This window comes from Vicugna pacos, chromosome 11 (assembly GCF_048564905.1).
Source record: "Vicugna pacos chromosome 11, VicPac4, whole genome shotgun sequence".
Classification (NCBI taxonomy): Eukaryota; Metazoa; Chordata; class Mammalia; order Artiodactyla; family Camelidae; genus Vicugna; species Vicugna pacos.
In genome coordinates, this window is record NC_132997.1 from 33,255,233 (window position 1) to 33,271,579 (window position 16,347).

Here is a 16,347-nt window from a genome sequence, read left to right on the forward strand (position 1 = left end):
GCACAGAGATCTAAACTTCTTGCCTTTGCTTTGAAGGCTTCAAGTGGTCTGGCTCCTGCTCACCTCTGCAGACTCACCTGCTTCCATTCTTCTCCACCAGCGACGCTCCCTTCACACCTTTCCATCCCTCAAGTATGCTGAGCAGAGTCAGTCTAACACAACAGCACTGGCTCTTCCTTCCCCTGGGAATGTTTTGCTGACTGATCTTTGGACGGCTGGCCTGTGTCATTCAGATTTCGGTGTAAGTGTTAGCTCTTCAACCTAAAGTAGCTACTAGTTCCACTCTGTCAATGACCTCTCTTAATTCTTTGCCAGACATATCGTTATCTGACATTTTTCTTATTGCCTGATGTATTGATTGATACGTTAACCATCTCTTCCTAACCCCACCACAGCGTAAGCAACAGGAGGGAAGGGAACTCTTTTTCTTTTGTATTCCCAGTGCCTGGCATACATCAGGTACTCAATAAATATGTGTACAACGAAGGTCTGAATGAATGAATGAATGAAAAAAGACCACCACCCTACCTACTTCACAATTCTGGCTCTATTTGGCCAAATGAGTGACCCACTAATGACAATCGCAAAGTTACTAGCCTTCGACTACAGGGTAAGTGAATAGGATGGCCCTCCATACCTCCAAAACACTTTGACAAGTGTATACAGTAGATTCCTGAGCCACACGGGGGAAAATCTACATATAACAGAGTTGGCCCTCTGCATCCACAGTTCCACTGCATCCCTGAACTCAGCCAACCACACTGTGGAGTACTGTAGATTTAATATTGAAGAATATCTGCATATGAATGGACCCATGCAGTTCTAACCCTTGTTGTTTAAGGGTCAACTGTATTATAGATCAATTGACAAGGTGATCAAGCCCCCTCTCTTCTATGAAAGCATCCTGGAATACTCAAGGCCTCACTGGTTACTCACTCATCACCCCCCTTACTCACATTCAGCTCTTGTCAGGGCCAACTTCCCAGGGACAGCTGCCTGCCATGCATCACCTCAGATCCAACATCTTAAAGCTCTTTCTGGTCCAACCTGACTCCCCAGATTCTAACCTCTGGTGTCTCCTTACCCACAAGGCCCCATGGTCCTCCCTTACTATTTTATCAGAACCCCCACAGAGACCTCTTGTAGGTAGGTCTATTGAAGCATCTTGACCCAATCCCTTGTCCAACTCCATCACATCCTATTGCTTCCAACAAAGAATGATGCCAAGAAACACTGTCCCATAGTGTTCTGAGAATGGACCCCAGAGCCACACGACCTGGGGGTAACCAAAGGGAAGTTATTTAACCTCCTGATGCCCCAGTTTACTCATCTGTAAAATGGAAATGATAACAGTATGCCTACCTCCAAGGGTTTTGTGAGAATTAAATGAAAACATTTGTAAAACATTTAAACCATCTTAGTTACTATCATTATTGCATAGAGTTTAGTTTAGGATAGACAAGTCTCTACACAATGAGGGAAACTGGAAGAAAAGCTCACATTAAAATAATGTCTTTACTAAGTTTTCTAATTCTTAACTTTGGGAAAGTTAGCAAAACCACTAACACTTGCCTCTAGTGACAATGAACTCATTCACTGCAAAAATAAAAAGCCAAAAGGTTTAGGAATTTAGATAGTGTTGATCAATATATACTTTATGCTGAACAAGCATTTTCCTATCTCTTTGCACGAACTATTCTAAGACTCTGCAGATGGATCAATTCGGTCACACAGAGATCTTGCTAGAGGCCCCTAATGGCAGTGCAAGACTGAGATTGGGACTTCAGGTGGCTGGCTCTGGGAGCATTTGAGGAAATCAAGTTTACATTATTATTAGTCACAAGGCCTCACAACTTTTCAATTTCTCCTAAAGTATGGACAGTAAGAGCATGGACTCAGGGGCCAGACAGTGAGTTGAAATCCCAGCTCTGCCACGCACTTGCTACATGATCCTAGCAAGTTAGTTAACTTTTCTATGCCTGAGTTGCCTCACTTGTAACAACACAAGGACAGTCACCACACTGACTGTAACCAGGAAAGGAGATATTAGATGTAAGGTGCTTAGGACACCGCCTGCCACATAGTAAGCACTCAACTGATGTTAACTGTTGTTATTAGCAAGTTGCAGACACTGGTGTCTGCAAACAGTATCAGCCTCTGCAGAAAGCAGGGCAGAGGAATTGCCAGTGTGGCATTACTAAGGGGCCAGCAGGGCTTCCCCATAAACACACTTCTCTCCTAACCCCCAACTGCTTGAAATGTTAAATGCACTGAGAAGGTCCCCGCCACATGGCACCACGTGCGTTTGTGTATAGACTTTCTTCACTGGGCAGAGACTTCCGTGAGAGCAAAGGCCTGACTTCCTCCACCTCCTCAGCACTGGATCTGATCCCAGCCCTAAGAGATGCTCCATGAATGTGGAACAAATCAGTGCACACTCATTCCTTTGTATTTTAAGTGGCTTTAAATTTCAGGTAACTTCCTGAAAATACATAAAATGAACTGAACTCCTGAACAAGCATCTTGACGATGATTACTGAGAACTGAGCTGAGGGAGGATGATGACAGCTTCCCACTGCTTGCAGCTCTGGCACATTCAACCTTGTCTGGTCCCACAAACAGAGATAAAAATTTGTCCATTTTGAAACACAGACTAGGGTCAACTCTGACTGAAGATAACTAAGCAAATTTACTTTTACAAATAAAAGTATGTTTCCAAAATGCTTCCCTTGCCTCATAAATGAAAAAAGGGGCTTTTTCTCTTAAATCCCATCAGTTGTTTCTCTTTAGTCAGGTAATCCAAAACATAAATATCTGGAGCAAAATTTATCATGTTTTGTTCACCACAGCCATGAGGCATCTGAATTAGTGAGGCAAAGCCATTGATGGAAGAACCAAGAATATCTCCTAAAAGCACAAGATATTTAATATGTTCAGTAAATCCTCAAATAACTGTATTACTGGTGGCAAAGAGACTCCCTGTGAGAGCAGAAGGCACCTGACCCAGAAGCAGTATCGTTATTCCACTGCCTGGAGCAGAGTAGAAACTGTGCATCAAGCTTTTAGGAAAACTGGCCAAATAAGTGGTACTGAACTTGCAGGTTATGTGACAAATTAGGAGACTTTCAGCTCAAGGACATGGCATATCTCAGCAAACAGTAAGTTTAAAAAAATTCTTGGACAAAAATGTCAGAAATTGATCAAGAAACCATCATTCTTATATAGGAAAAAAAAGGTTTTATTATTAGTATTCTTCACAGAAATAGAACTTTATTCTGATTTCCTTACTAATACACTACAAGTTCTTGAGAAATGACATTTCTAAGAGCAGGGGTTGTGGTATGTTTCAATGTGCTCTATTCAGCAACAACAAAGTAGAATTAACAAGTGTTTCGAGCATTTCAGTGAATCTCAGGATGAAAAGGGATTAGAAATATTCTTCAAAGTTAGTTATATAAAGGTATACAAAACACACACTTTACCCATATTCTAACACCATAACTCAGGAAAATACATAAAATTTTTCACATATAGAGGCTGAGTTCTAATTCTGACTCCACTATGGTTGAACTGTATAGAATATCCATCATGTGGCTTATTTTAGAAATATATACCCTTCCAAGTCCAGATACCTAGCAAAAAGCTGCTTCTAAAGAAACTGAATCCACTAAACAGAGGAAGAGCTTCATGTGAGTAGGCTGCAGCCATGAGAGTGTATGATGTCTTAAACATCAGATGTTAACACAGTGAGGTAAACACTGCTGCAGGCTATGTTTTTAACTATTATTACCACTGCAGGTTATGTTTTTAATATTCAAAGTGAACACAGACTCTTAAAAATTTCCAACAGACAACAAGCTAACATTCTTGCATCTGGAGTACCAAATAGTTTTTTTTAAAATAAATAACCATATAATGGTAAAGCTTTAAAATCTATTACTGAAATCAAGCTTTACAATGAAACCTCATAGCACTTCAATAACCACAGGCAGACTCATTCCAATGTAAACAGCAGTGGTGTAATTTAAAATTCTAGGCTCCTTCCCCTCCTGTGTATGTGCATGTATGCGTGTGTTATGTGTCTATGTATATGTATGTGTGTTATGTGTGTATGTGTGTTATGTGTGTATGTGTATGTATTTGTGTGTATGTGTGTGTATGTGTGTTTGCATTTGTGTATGTGTGTTATCTGTGTTTGTGTATGTATGTTATGTGTGTGTATATCTGTGTGTGTGTGCACCTCAGCCATCCGTGTCTTTGCTGCATCACTCAGCATCTCAACAGTGTGGGAGATGCTTAGACATCTCTGAGCATCCCTGAGTAGAGAGATTATTTAATTCTTTTTAAGAATTTTACCTAAGTTTCCCCAAAAAACCCTCGCTAGAGGCACTGGTTGTTGGGGGTTATAATAAAAAGCATGATACCTGCAAATGAGATTTAAAGAGCATCTGAAAAAGTGTCCCTGGTCCTGACACCTTAAAGACCTAACAAACTATTTAGATGTTTTTAATCTACACATGGCCTTAAGGTATGTGTACAGCACAACTGACCCAGCCAGTGGGCAGCTCCTGCTGTGAAGGTTACTTGTGCTCTGCACAGAGAACTGCTAAATAATATGTTGCTCAGCATTTGGTGATCAGAAGCACTCGTGGAAACTTTTCAAAATATGCAAGCCCTAGCCATAACCCCAGAGATTCTCACTGAGCACAATGACAACAGAATCCAGAGATTCGTGTCTTTGCAAAGCCCCACAGATGGTGCTGGCATTCACCAGTGGTCAAGAAGCTCTGCCCTTAGAATAACCCCTCCCTCCAGCCACAGGCTAGTCTGGCCTGGCTGCTCAAAGAGTGGTTTGCACGCCAGAAGCATCTGCATCACCTGGGAGTTTGTGAGAAATGCATAATCTGTGGCCCCACCCAGGCCTCCTAAACCAGGATCTGCCTTCACACAAGCTCCCCAGGTGCTTCACGCGTGCTGACGACTGACAAGAACTGGTCCAGGACACACATCTAGCAGCCTTTCTGTCATCAGCAGTGGGTACCAACTAAAACCATTTTGCAACTTCTTCTCATTAGGACTAAGAAAATGCACCTACAAATTGATGAAAAATATATATTATTATATGCAAAGAAACCAGCAGTGATGGTGATACACTCTATTCTTACCAACTGCAGCTGATCTGCACTCTTTCACAACCGCTCACTGTATGAGGAGGGAGGGGGAAAAGAAGTTCTCACGGTAGTTTGTCACCTGCTGTCCATCAAGTCTAATAAGATGCATTGCGAATAGGATTTTTCCATCCCTTCAGCCTGTTGAGAAAAGGAACACAATTAACATGGTCTCTACTCATCTGTTTACAGAGAACTCTATGCAGATATTAAGTCTGGCCTGTGCATGGTGAGATAAGTACCCATGTCTTGATTTTTGCTTCAAATCTGTTGATAAATGTTTATGTTCTAGTTAAATTTGATAAAACATTTCATAGAATGGCAATGGAAATGACAGAGAAAAAGAAAATGTGATGAGAAATCCTTTAAGGTGGGTCCTATTATTATCCAAAGAGGCAGGTAAAATACCTTGTCCAAAGGCATCCTTGACAGCAGGCACGCGAACCCAGGGCTCACTCCAGAACACAAGCACTTATCCTCTATTCTGAGCCATCTGTTTGCATACTCTCTTTGAAAAAAATCTACAAAACCTCTTCTACCCATACGGAGGAATTCCAAAATTCAAAATCTACATACCAACTTGGCATGATTTAAGAGGATCCCAACATCACACAGATTGTGAATGCAAATGACTTGCCTTCTAGTCACCCTATAAATTTAAATGAGACATTGGCAATTACTTCTAAAACATAGATGGGATATAGTTTTCCATTCAGATGGAAAACCATTGGGCATTGCCAGGAGGGTGAAGAGGATCTACTAGGTCTTGCCAATAGATTTAACCAAGAGAAAAATCACTTTCTCTTTCCTTTTCAACTATGAATTTCCATTTCATTTATTTAGAATTCAAATACTTACCTTCACTAAAACTCTTTGGGTGACGGCATCAGAAACAGCAGGTGAGACAGCTGTGACTGTGACAGGAATTTCTCCCAGGTGTGCTGGTGTAACTGGGAAAAGAAGAGTTGTCCCATCCTCACTGGGAACCAGGACGGTCTGCTGGGGTCCTGGGGCAATGATTTCATTTGAAGCCATCAGACTATCAAAATCATCACTCTTCTCTGTGATCACCTTAACCTGGAAGAAAAAATCATCAAAGGCTTTCCATAATAAACTTCCTCAAGAAAATGTTGCTTTTGGTGTGGTTCAATCTGTGAGGCCCAAGCTTAGAGAAACATGAGACAGAAAAGTTCAGCCGAGGAGAGGGTGAAAGCATATCAGAAAAGAACCTCATTTCTTTCCTATGCTTTTCCAGTTTACCTTAAGCCATGTGGGGAAAGTGCATTCTTCAGTTCTAGTTGTCACATTAAACTCCCATGAACATTAAATTCTCTCATTTTCCAAAGCCTGTGAGTGGTAAGGGTGTGCCCAGAAAAGGTATTGCATGTCATGGTATTGCCACCGGCCTGACTCAACTGTGTCATCCTGGGACTCTGGTCCCATTAGAAAAACCTGACGCCAATAGAATTGAAATGTTATTTACCCTCATTGAAAGTCTCTGCTAAAATTATTCCCAAAAAAGTATGACTCAGATATTAGTCCTGGAAGCGTATATTGGTTGTACATTTTTGTAAAGTATCCCAAAGTTGCTAGGCTCATGAAGAATAGCATTTCTCTGGGTCTAAGATTTTATTAATTGTTTTCCCATTTATTTTCTCATCTGTTTCTCAAAAGATTGCCTTGGTAAGCATCAGGGTGCAGACACACGGGTAAGATAAAGAGTCGAGATGGTCCATCTTGGGTTTCATGAGAACGATGTCATAGAAGGACAAGGGACTAGGGAAGAATTCTACCAGCTTCATTTGACCATGTGCTTCAGGTACTGGAGGAAAATAGGGGCAGAAGGAGCCACTGACCCAGAATAACCAGATGTCAAGATCAAAGAAGATAATCTCTTTAGTAAGACCAAAGAAACATTTAATAGAATTGAAGGAGTGAGGGCATAAACAGGGTGGGAGGACAGGCATTTGAGATGTCAGCGGTAAAGTAGTGTTCAGGTGATAACGTGACCTTGGGTGACCAGTGTTGCCACAGTGGTGATCACAGGATACTGCACATTAGATGGACCAACCATATGGACATTCAAATCCCCCAGGAGGACAAAAGTAAGACTTTGAATCTTTTGTGAGAGTCATCGATGTAGGAAGAGGAAAAGGGAAAGTGGGTGACCTGAATGTTGATCAAAGGATTTGTAATTGAAATTATTGAGAGTCAAGTGATAAGGGCCTCTTCGCTGGGGGTTGTTGGACAATGATCTTGAAGTCACCAAGAAAATACTGAACCCTATGTACCTCCTGACCCTGAACGAGCAGACAGGCAGAAATGTTCATGTCAGTGACTTGAGAAGGTTTCTAGGACCATGACACACTAGTAAGAGTATCAGGCTGCTTCTGCTACAGTAGAAAGTAGAAGAAGGTTCTCAGAAAAGGTAAAGGATACAAAAGTATTACTATGAATAGAATGAGTATTGCTGTGGGCATCAGGGTTCAGGAAGTAAACACGAATCAAGGTGAGTAAAGGCTGAACCTGACAGAGAGAGAATGGGAAACACTATTGGAAGGCTGTCTAGGAGAGATGATTACATGAGGACAGCTAAACGGGCCATGTGTCTTTTAATACATGCATCACTTCACAAGTCTTAATAAAATTGTTCTTTTAATTTCAGGACAGACACTCAACTGTCTGGTGGTGGCAAGAACCAACCTAAAGCTGGAGACCCTGGGGCTTAGTGTGGAGTAACTGGAAACACCTGACAGAATCAGGGAATTCATGGATAGAAGCCAGGAGAGTTCTAGAGTCTTTCAAGATGATATTCATATAATTTTACCTAGAAGAAAAGAGAACAACTTCTAGAATTAACCATTCTCATTGATACATTTCCTTCAGTCAAAACATTGCATGACTTCTTCCTAAAAGCACACTTAATACTGTTAGTTGGGTCGTCATCTCTACTTACCAATCCAGGGAACTAGGATGTACAAATGTGACCCCGCCCAGGAAGAACTCAGTGTGTGTTGTGTCTAATTCCAAAATAACAGCACAGTTTGTAATACAAACTGGAGGCAAACGATCTTCCAATAGGTCCAAAAATACAACCACGTCAAGAAATAACAGAGAGCACATGGAAAGCATTCATTACAAAGATCTAGACAGGAGCCAAAAACACTCCACGTCATGGCCCGGATGTAATTCCAAGTACAGTAAACTCCACACATTGTAGGATCAAAGAACAGAAAGTGAAAACTACAACATCCATGTTCAACCAGAAAGTACTCATACCCATATAAGTAACTTTAAATACCTGAGATGAAAGACCTAAATACTTTAAGTCACATTGCCAGGTTTTACTTATAAACACCATTAATGTCACCCTTCACAAGGTTTGTGTCTTTCAATACCCAGGGCCACACTCCTAGGAAGAGTAATTTTAATTTCCTTTTAAAATATGAGTTTAAATGTTCTCTAAATTATCAGTCACCCATACTCCGAACTCACTCTTGATCATTTGTTTTTGTGCAAAATATGAAGATACTCCCCCCCCCCTTTTTTTTTTACTATTGCTCAGTTTTCAGAATTTAGGCACACACATGAGCATACATTCTCTCATATCCAGACAAAGACGCAGACACACATACCCTCACATTCTCACAAGCAGAAAAAGCCATTTCAAAGTCAACAAAAGTGATATAAAAACAGAAATTATTCATTTAATGACAATTCCATTCTTTCTCTAATAGAATGATCTCCAGGTGCATTCCTGTTGCTGCAAACAGCATTATTTTATCCTTTTTTAATGTATTCCACTATAAACACACACACACACACACCCTGCAGCCTCTTTATCCAGTCTTCTGTCAATGGACAGTTAGGTTGTTTCCATATCTTGGCTATAGTAAATAGTGCTGCTATGAACACAGCTGTATGTACTTTTCGAACCAGAGTTTCCTCTGGGTATATGCCCAGGAGTGGGCCTGCTGGATCTTTGGGTAAGTCTATTTTCAGTTTTTTTTAAGGAATTTTGATACTGTTTTCTACATTGGCTGCACCAAACTACAATCCTACCAACAGTGTAGGAGGGTTCCCTTTTCTCCACACCCTCACCAGCAACAACACTGTTTATAAAAACAGTGCTCATTGCTAGCAAGAGTGAGCAAAACAGGCTAAAAGAATGAATAAAGTTGGCCCAAACACAGAATTAGAATATGACTCAGCAATTCCACTCCAAAGGAACTGAAACCTCAAGGAGGTATTTGTACATCAACGTGCCCCGCAGCATTAGTCACAAAAGCAAAGGACAGCAACAACCTAGGCGTCCGTCACCAGAAGAATAAACAAACAAAATGTGGCACATTTACACAATGGAATATTATTCAACCATAAAAAGAAACGAGGTTCTGAAATGTGCTACTACACAGATGAATCTTGAAAATATTATACTAGCTGAAACAAGGCAGTCACAAAAGGACAAATACTTTATGATTCTACTTATAGGAGTTTTCTAGAATAGGCAGATGTAGATTAGAGGTTACCAGGGTTGCTAAGGGAAGGGGGGAAATTCGGAGTTAGTGCTTCCTGGTCACAGAGTCTCTGTCTAGAGTGATGAAAAGTTCTGGAAATAAGATAGCCATGACGGTTGTACATTATGAATGGTCATTAATGCCACTGAATTATATTTTTTAAAATGGTTAAAATGGAAAATTTTATATCATATATATTTTGCTATGGTAAAAATGTTCAAGATATTGTACCCTTTGGGGTAACTATTTTGATGTTTCCCTTATTTCATTAGCATTAACACAGACAAATCAAGAGAAAACTGCAAGAAAAATCATGAAGGATTCAAAGTTTAAAAAACACACCAAGTTGAAAATTAAGCAGCCAAACCACTGGTTCTGCTATGCTAAAAATAACCACTCCTACCTACATCTATGGTAAGCAAACACGGTGCCAGAACAGGCACCAACAAGAAAACAACAGAAAACAGAAAAGTGCATAATATCTCAACAAGCCAGCAAATGCAGTTAGCCCAACTGTAGACAAGGGAGCCAGCGCCAGGGGTGCTGGAGGGGAAGGTTTCAGCTCTGGAACTCCAGCTCTGCCACAGAACACCTGCAGGTGCCCGAGGGCCTCTGCTGACACTCAGGAGTGAAGTGACAGGACTATCAAGGAAGAAGCATCTCCTGCAGAATCAAGTCCTCCTTTCCTCACTGGCTCAGTAAACAGGCACCGCCAAAGCGACAGCAGGGGAAGCCCCAGCTCTGACACTTTGTCCTGGAAGATCAAGGACACTTAAATTATTCCAAGGTACTCAAGAGTCCCTGGGCAGCACATACAAATTTAACAAGAACCCCAAATGGTCTATTATAATAGGCCCCTGACTCCCTCCTGGAGAGCCAACTCTGGAGAGACAATAAAAGCAAGCAAGAAGCTTGCAGGAGCAGAACCAGAGGACCCCAGGAAGAGGAAAAGTACTTCTGACATCTCCGCCCACTTCCCCCCTCCAGGAGGCTCCTCCCTGCCTTGGCCCAGGCTGCTGCCATCCAACAGGACACAGATCCCCTAGTCCCCCCATGGCACTGCTTTTGCCCCACCCCTCCCATGTTCATTAAGGCTCTAGACTCCTCACTGCCAACAGCATAAAGTTAAACAACAGGTGAGACCCTGGGGACCCTCGGCAAACTCCCCAAGCTCCACCTCCTGTCTTCCCTCTGACCACTCCTGGACAGGGAATAGGAGCTCTCTGCTGCCACTGCCCTGGCCCAGTTGCTGCCACCTGAATGTACCCTGAACTTGCCAATCAAAGTGCTCACCTCTGTCTCAGCTCATCTGGTTCCCCACCTCCAACTCACACATCTCAACACTGAAAACACGACTGATCTTTTCACAAATAGCCTAAACCTTCCCCTTCCAGAAAGCCTCCCTGAATGACCCCACCCCTATCCCAAAGCCAGCCCTCCCTCTCTGAACTCTCATTATTTCCCTCTATTCATTTGGAAATTACCATTTGCAACCTCAAGTTGTTTTTGGCTTTTTTTTAAACTTACTTTTCCCAACTGTCTAAATTATAAGATTATTAAAATTAGGAGCTCTCTAAAACATTTTTTCCCTCACTAGATCACTGGTGTATTATAAAAGGATATTGAGCCAAAAAGAAGAGAAGCTTAGGGCAAACAAGGTATGGGGAAAGGGGAACACAGCTTGCATGCCCTCTCTGAGTGCATCCCCGTCCCCAAATCTCCACAGATACACCGACACGGAAACTATACACTTTCTCTCCAACTATTCAATAAGAAGTGATCCCTCCTTGCTTTAAACCAGGGGTCAGCAAGCTATGCCAGGCAAGGAGGCCAAATCCAGTCTCTCTGTAAAGAAGGTTTGTTGAGAAGCAGTCACCCTGACTTGGCTACCAAGCTGCAGGAGCTGCTTCACCCTACCTCAGAGCTGCACAGTGGTGACTTAGACCAACGGCCCACAAAGCTAAAAATATTTATATCTAGCCCATTGCAGAAAAAGTTTGCCAACACCTGTTTTAAATCCCTATAGAAATGTACTCATGACGTGGATCTTTTCCTGCCCTGAATCACAGTTTTGTGTCTATTTTCCCATCAATGTCACAAACACTGTGACTCCAGGGGAGGGACTGGGTCTCTCTTAGGTCTCAGAGCCCCGCCCAGCAGCACTCTGCTCAGGGTCAGAATTCACTCAGGTAATAAGTGGTAATTCAATATTCTCTTCAAGAAGTGAGTAGATGTGCTGATAATTTTTAATGCCACACCTCTGCTAGAAGTAAAATTAGTTATTATAAAAATCAAGTTGGAATGGAATTTTTTTGACTAGCATCGAATTCCTTCAGTTAATTTACAAAACTTCAACATTGCAATCCAAGGCTAACTTAAACAGCTTGTTAAATATACTTTGAGGAGAATTTTTTTGGAAACTACTTTTTGGGATAAAGTAGATAAAGGTCATTCGGAAACAATTCCACATACCTCCCATAACTGAAGAGGGAAAGTTATCTACTTCAAGTTTTTAAAAGTACTGACAGTACTATCTCCCATTCTGTTTCACTAAACTGAACTTACTGCTTTAGACCATTAATAAATATGCCAACTCACAGTGGCTGTGAAGTTGAGAGATGGCTTCAAGACTGTGGCATCACCAAAAAGTTCAATGATGTTAACCACGTTGCTGGAAAAATACATTGGAGCCTGCACTTCTTGAGATACCTGTTTGGGAAACTGCATCTTGTAAAAGGAAACAGAAATGCTTTACCAACAGCTCCTATCCACCAAATCTCCCCATCTGTGCTACTTCCCAGATCGGTTAGGATCTCAAGACACCTCTCTGGCTTGGGCACTAAGAGGACCATACAGGTCTATTCTGTCCTCTGGGGGTCCCTTCTGAGCACCACTACTGACCCCCATCAATGACATGTGCCCCACACATTCAGGCCACTGATACAACTGTCCTTTTACACTTTCAGGGATTGGTGAAACCTATTAAAATAGCAATAGAAAGATCCAAGTAATTAACATTTATTTTATTACTAAAAGAGAAAACTGTCTAGGAGCCAATGAGGTTTCAGAAGAGGTTATTTAAAAAAAAAAAAAGAAGAAGAAGATGGTTAGTCAGCTGAAAATGTATCCTTTCCATGTAGTTTTCTGGTTGGATATGAACTTACAAATGTTTATCACATGTGGCTAAAGTAGATACTTTCAAAGAAAGTAAAGTTCCCCTTCATTATGTACACATTCTGCAAGTTAGACTAACAGTCATGACACCGTCAGCATTAAACAGCATCCTTAGGCAGGGATGGCCTCACAGGAATGTGCCAGTTACCATGGGGAAGATGACAGAGCAGAACCACACAATTATCTCTACCTGCACTTTTCCACGTCTACAGACCTGTGAGTGATTCTGTCACCGGGGCTAAAATTTCTACTGGCCCAGCAGAACAGAGGGGCTAAAGATGGAAGAGATGTGAAGAAGTGGAAAATGCAGCTCCAACTCTGGGAGGAGGGGAGAGACAGGGCAGCAGCTGAAGGAGGCATGAAGGTCAAGGGAGGGTATACTTCTAGTTAATAACTAAGATGTGGCTGCAAAGGAACGCTGCTCTTCTTGTGCACCAGGGAGTGCTTCCTGAAGGCAATCCCAAAAGGAGACACTTTGAACAGCTTTGAAAAACTAAGATAGGAAATATTTTATAAATATTAATGTTATTTAAGACAAATCACTTCATTAAAAAAATATTGACCCCTTCCAATCTATAGAAATCTTCTTTAACTTCACTAACCAATGAAACAGATCTGTCCCGTAACTAGGCATCTCATCATTCAATTAACACAAGAGAACTAACAAGATGACCAATGAGGCAGCAGGACAGGATCGACATCCAGCTCCAGGAAAAAGACCCTTGGAGCGCCAGGACACTCCTAGGCCCTAGACCAGTCTAGGACTGGAGGGCCAAAAATGCCACCTGAATCAACTCTGACCGCCTCCAAGGACCTCCATCTGCACAGAAGCTAGGGACCACTCCGAGGTGGAATTTCCTTAGCTTACGCTCAAAAATAAAAAAATTTAAAATTTCAAATACGATATAATCACAACAAAGCAGAAAAACAGAATAACTGTGCATAAGAAAAAGGCAAGCATAAAGGGACTATAAGTGATCTTTTTCCTACTTTATTCTTTATAATGACATTTCTATAACTTTTATTTTTACAAAGAAACACATTTAGACTTTTAAGAAACACCAGGATTTAACCTCCACTGGGGTTTTTTACTTTAAATAATACATCTCTTAGAAACTTCCCTTATCTCTATGGAAATTAATAAATGTGTTTTCCTTCAAAATAAGTGAAAAAACTCTTACCATATTCTGCAACCTGAAATGACTGATAATATGTCTGGTCCTATTGGGAGGAAGGAAAATAAAAGACAAGAAAACATAAGAATTCTTCTCTAATTATTTTCCTTGCTTACTTACCTCACAAAAAGACTTAGAAAAAAATTTTAATCACATTTAAAATTATTTAATCAACAAAATTACTTATTTTAATTTGTAAAAGTTTATTTTCAGTCATCCACAACACAAAGTCTGTGAGAGTTATGAGTTTTTCTTCCCAATCCGCTAACATAAAAAAGATGACTTGTCTCTGTAACTCACTTCTGGTCACTGAAAAAAAACTGCTTAATCTGACTTCTATCATGGGTGAAATGAGAATGAGATTAAATCAGATAATTTGGGAATTTAGGAAGCAAGGGTAACACGTCAAACTAACAGGAAATAATTTTAAATTTGGTTTGGATATCACTATCAAAGAAATCCAGAGGAGAAAATAAAGTTACACAGTTATCAAATATTTAAAACTAGTCAAGGATTCAAAATCATCATGGACCAACACCCTTTATCTTCCTAATTCCTTGAATTATTTTCTACCGTAACCCTTAAATCAATACACTCTATTCTAACAGATATTGTTAATTACTTTCTTGTGCAAGATCAACAAGAAAATCTGTGGCCTACTATATCTTTTTTTCAACTCCTCCTACTTCTATCTGTCCATTCTAAATCATACTTAACACATTAAATAGAACCACTTCAAAATTGCTAAGAAATTCCACTCATGAAATGTGTATTCCATTCTGATTCCCTAAGCTGATCAAAGCAAATACGCAAATGCACCTATAAGATACTAGCTTTTTTTAAAAAATCATCCTTGTTTGAAGTAACTGTATATCACCTAAGCTAATATTATAGAAATCAACTATACCTCAATAAAATAGTTAAAATTTAATAAATAAATAAACTATACAGTAACAACTGACTTTTTAATCCTAAATGAAGGATACAGTTCACTTCAATGTAGAAGACAAACAACTAGCTCCCTCCCTCCTGCCTAAAGTGCCCACTGTCTGGACCCCGAGGAGGCAGCGCTCCCCACCGCCAAACCCTCCCCGAAGAAGCCCGGCCGGTTCCCAGCTCGCCCACGTCACCCCGGTCCCGCCTCGCTCCGCACCACTCGGGCGACTTCTGCCGCCCGCCGCCCCTTCGCCCGCGGCCCCCTGGCTGCCCCGGGAGCCCGCGGCGCCCTCGACCCCAACCACGCCTGTGGCGCCTTCCCGCCCGCGCCTCGCGCCGCCCGCCAGGCCCTCGCCCCACATCTCGGCGGCCTCCGCTGGCGGCGCTGCTCCCCGCCGCACCCCAGCCAGCCCGGGACCCCAGGCCCCACCCGGGCAGGAGCGAGCCGGCGCCCCGAGGCTGCCTCCGGGCCGGGCCAGGCCCACCAACCCCAATGTGGAGCGAACTTTACCTGAGAGGTGCGGCCGCCAGTAGCGGGGTCGGTCCCGGGCGCAAGCGGAGCGTCAGTCACTTTCAGCGGGGGCACTGGCGGCGGCGGCGAAGGCGGCGGCAGCGGGAGCAGCGGCGGGGGCTGCATCACCGGCGGGGGCTGCATCAGCGGCGGCGTGAGCAGCGGCGGCGGCACGTCGCACCCGCCGGCTGCGGGAGGAGGCAAGCGAGCCAGGCAGGGAGGGCGCGCCCCTAGTCCCCTCAGCAGCCTGCGGCTTCGGCCGGCAGAGCCCGCACTCTGGTGGTGCGGCGGCGCGCTTCTCGGGCTGGGCTGGGAGCTCGGAGAGCAGCTGGAGCGCCGGGGCCCACTGCGCGGGGCCCACCGCGCGGGGCTCGAGAGAAGAGCGAGGCCTCAGCGGGCACCCGAGAGGGGCCTGGGCGGAGGGCGCGAGACAGAGCCCGAGCCGTTGGGCGCGCAACCGCCGCCCCTCCCGCGAGGCCGCTGGCCTTCCACCTGCAGGGAACGCTTTAGGGGTGGGGGAGGGGCTCTGCCACCCGCCCGGGGGCGCAGCGCGCGGTCCCGCGCCTGAGGGACGTGGCAGGGGCCGGCCTGGCCCTGAGTGGCCAGGTGCCAAGGCCCAATCCCCTCACGGAGGGCCTCTTGCTAGTTCTGCTTACACAGGGCCCCTGCCCTCTGCTCTCCCGGTGAATGCGGAGGGGGTGGGCTGCCTTTGGACCTGTATCTTTTTTTTTTTAAGTCTCATACTACAGGTTTATCATAAATGGAATTAAAAGGCAAATCACATATTTTTAGAAGGCAATTTTATCGCAGAGAACACACACATTGAAGCCTCCACCATGTGGCCCGGGCCCACAGGTATCTGCCAG

General features: G+C 43.1%; 1 protein-coding gene across 1 annotated transcript in view; it reads right to left on the bottom strand.

Annotated features, from left to right (window-relative positions):
* Positions 1-15,254, bottom strand: part of LOC116279524 (uncharacterized) — a 68,395-nt gene extending 53,141 nt beyond the window's left edge. Inside the window, exons 1-5 of the mRNA XM_072971060.1 lie at positions 15,188-15,254; positions 14,041-14,080; positions 12,284-12,412; positions 6,027-6,245; positions 5,251-5,309 (exon numbers count right to left, since the gene is read on the bottom strand). Coding sequence (XP_072827161.1) covers positions 5,251-5,309; positions 6,027-6,245; positions 12,284-12,412; positions 14,041-14,043 — 410 coding nt within the window. The 5' untranslated portion in view covers positions 14,044-14,080; positions 15,188-15,254. The remainder of the gene's footprint in view (positions 1-5,250; positions 5,310-6,026; positions 6,246-12,283; positions 12,413-14,040; positions 14,081-15,187) is intronic.
* Between the last annotated feature and the right edge of the window lie 1,093 nt (positions 15,255-16,347).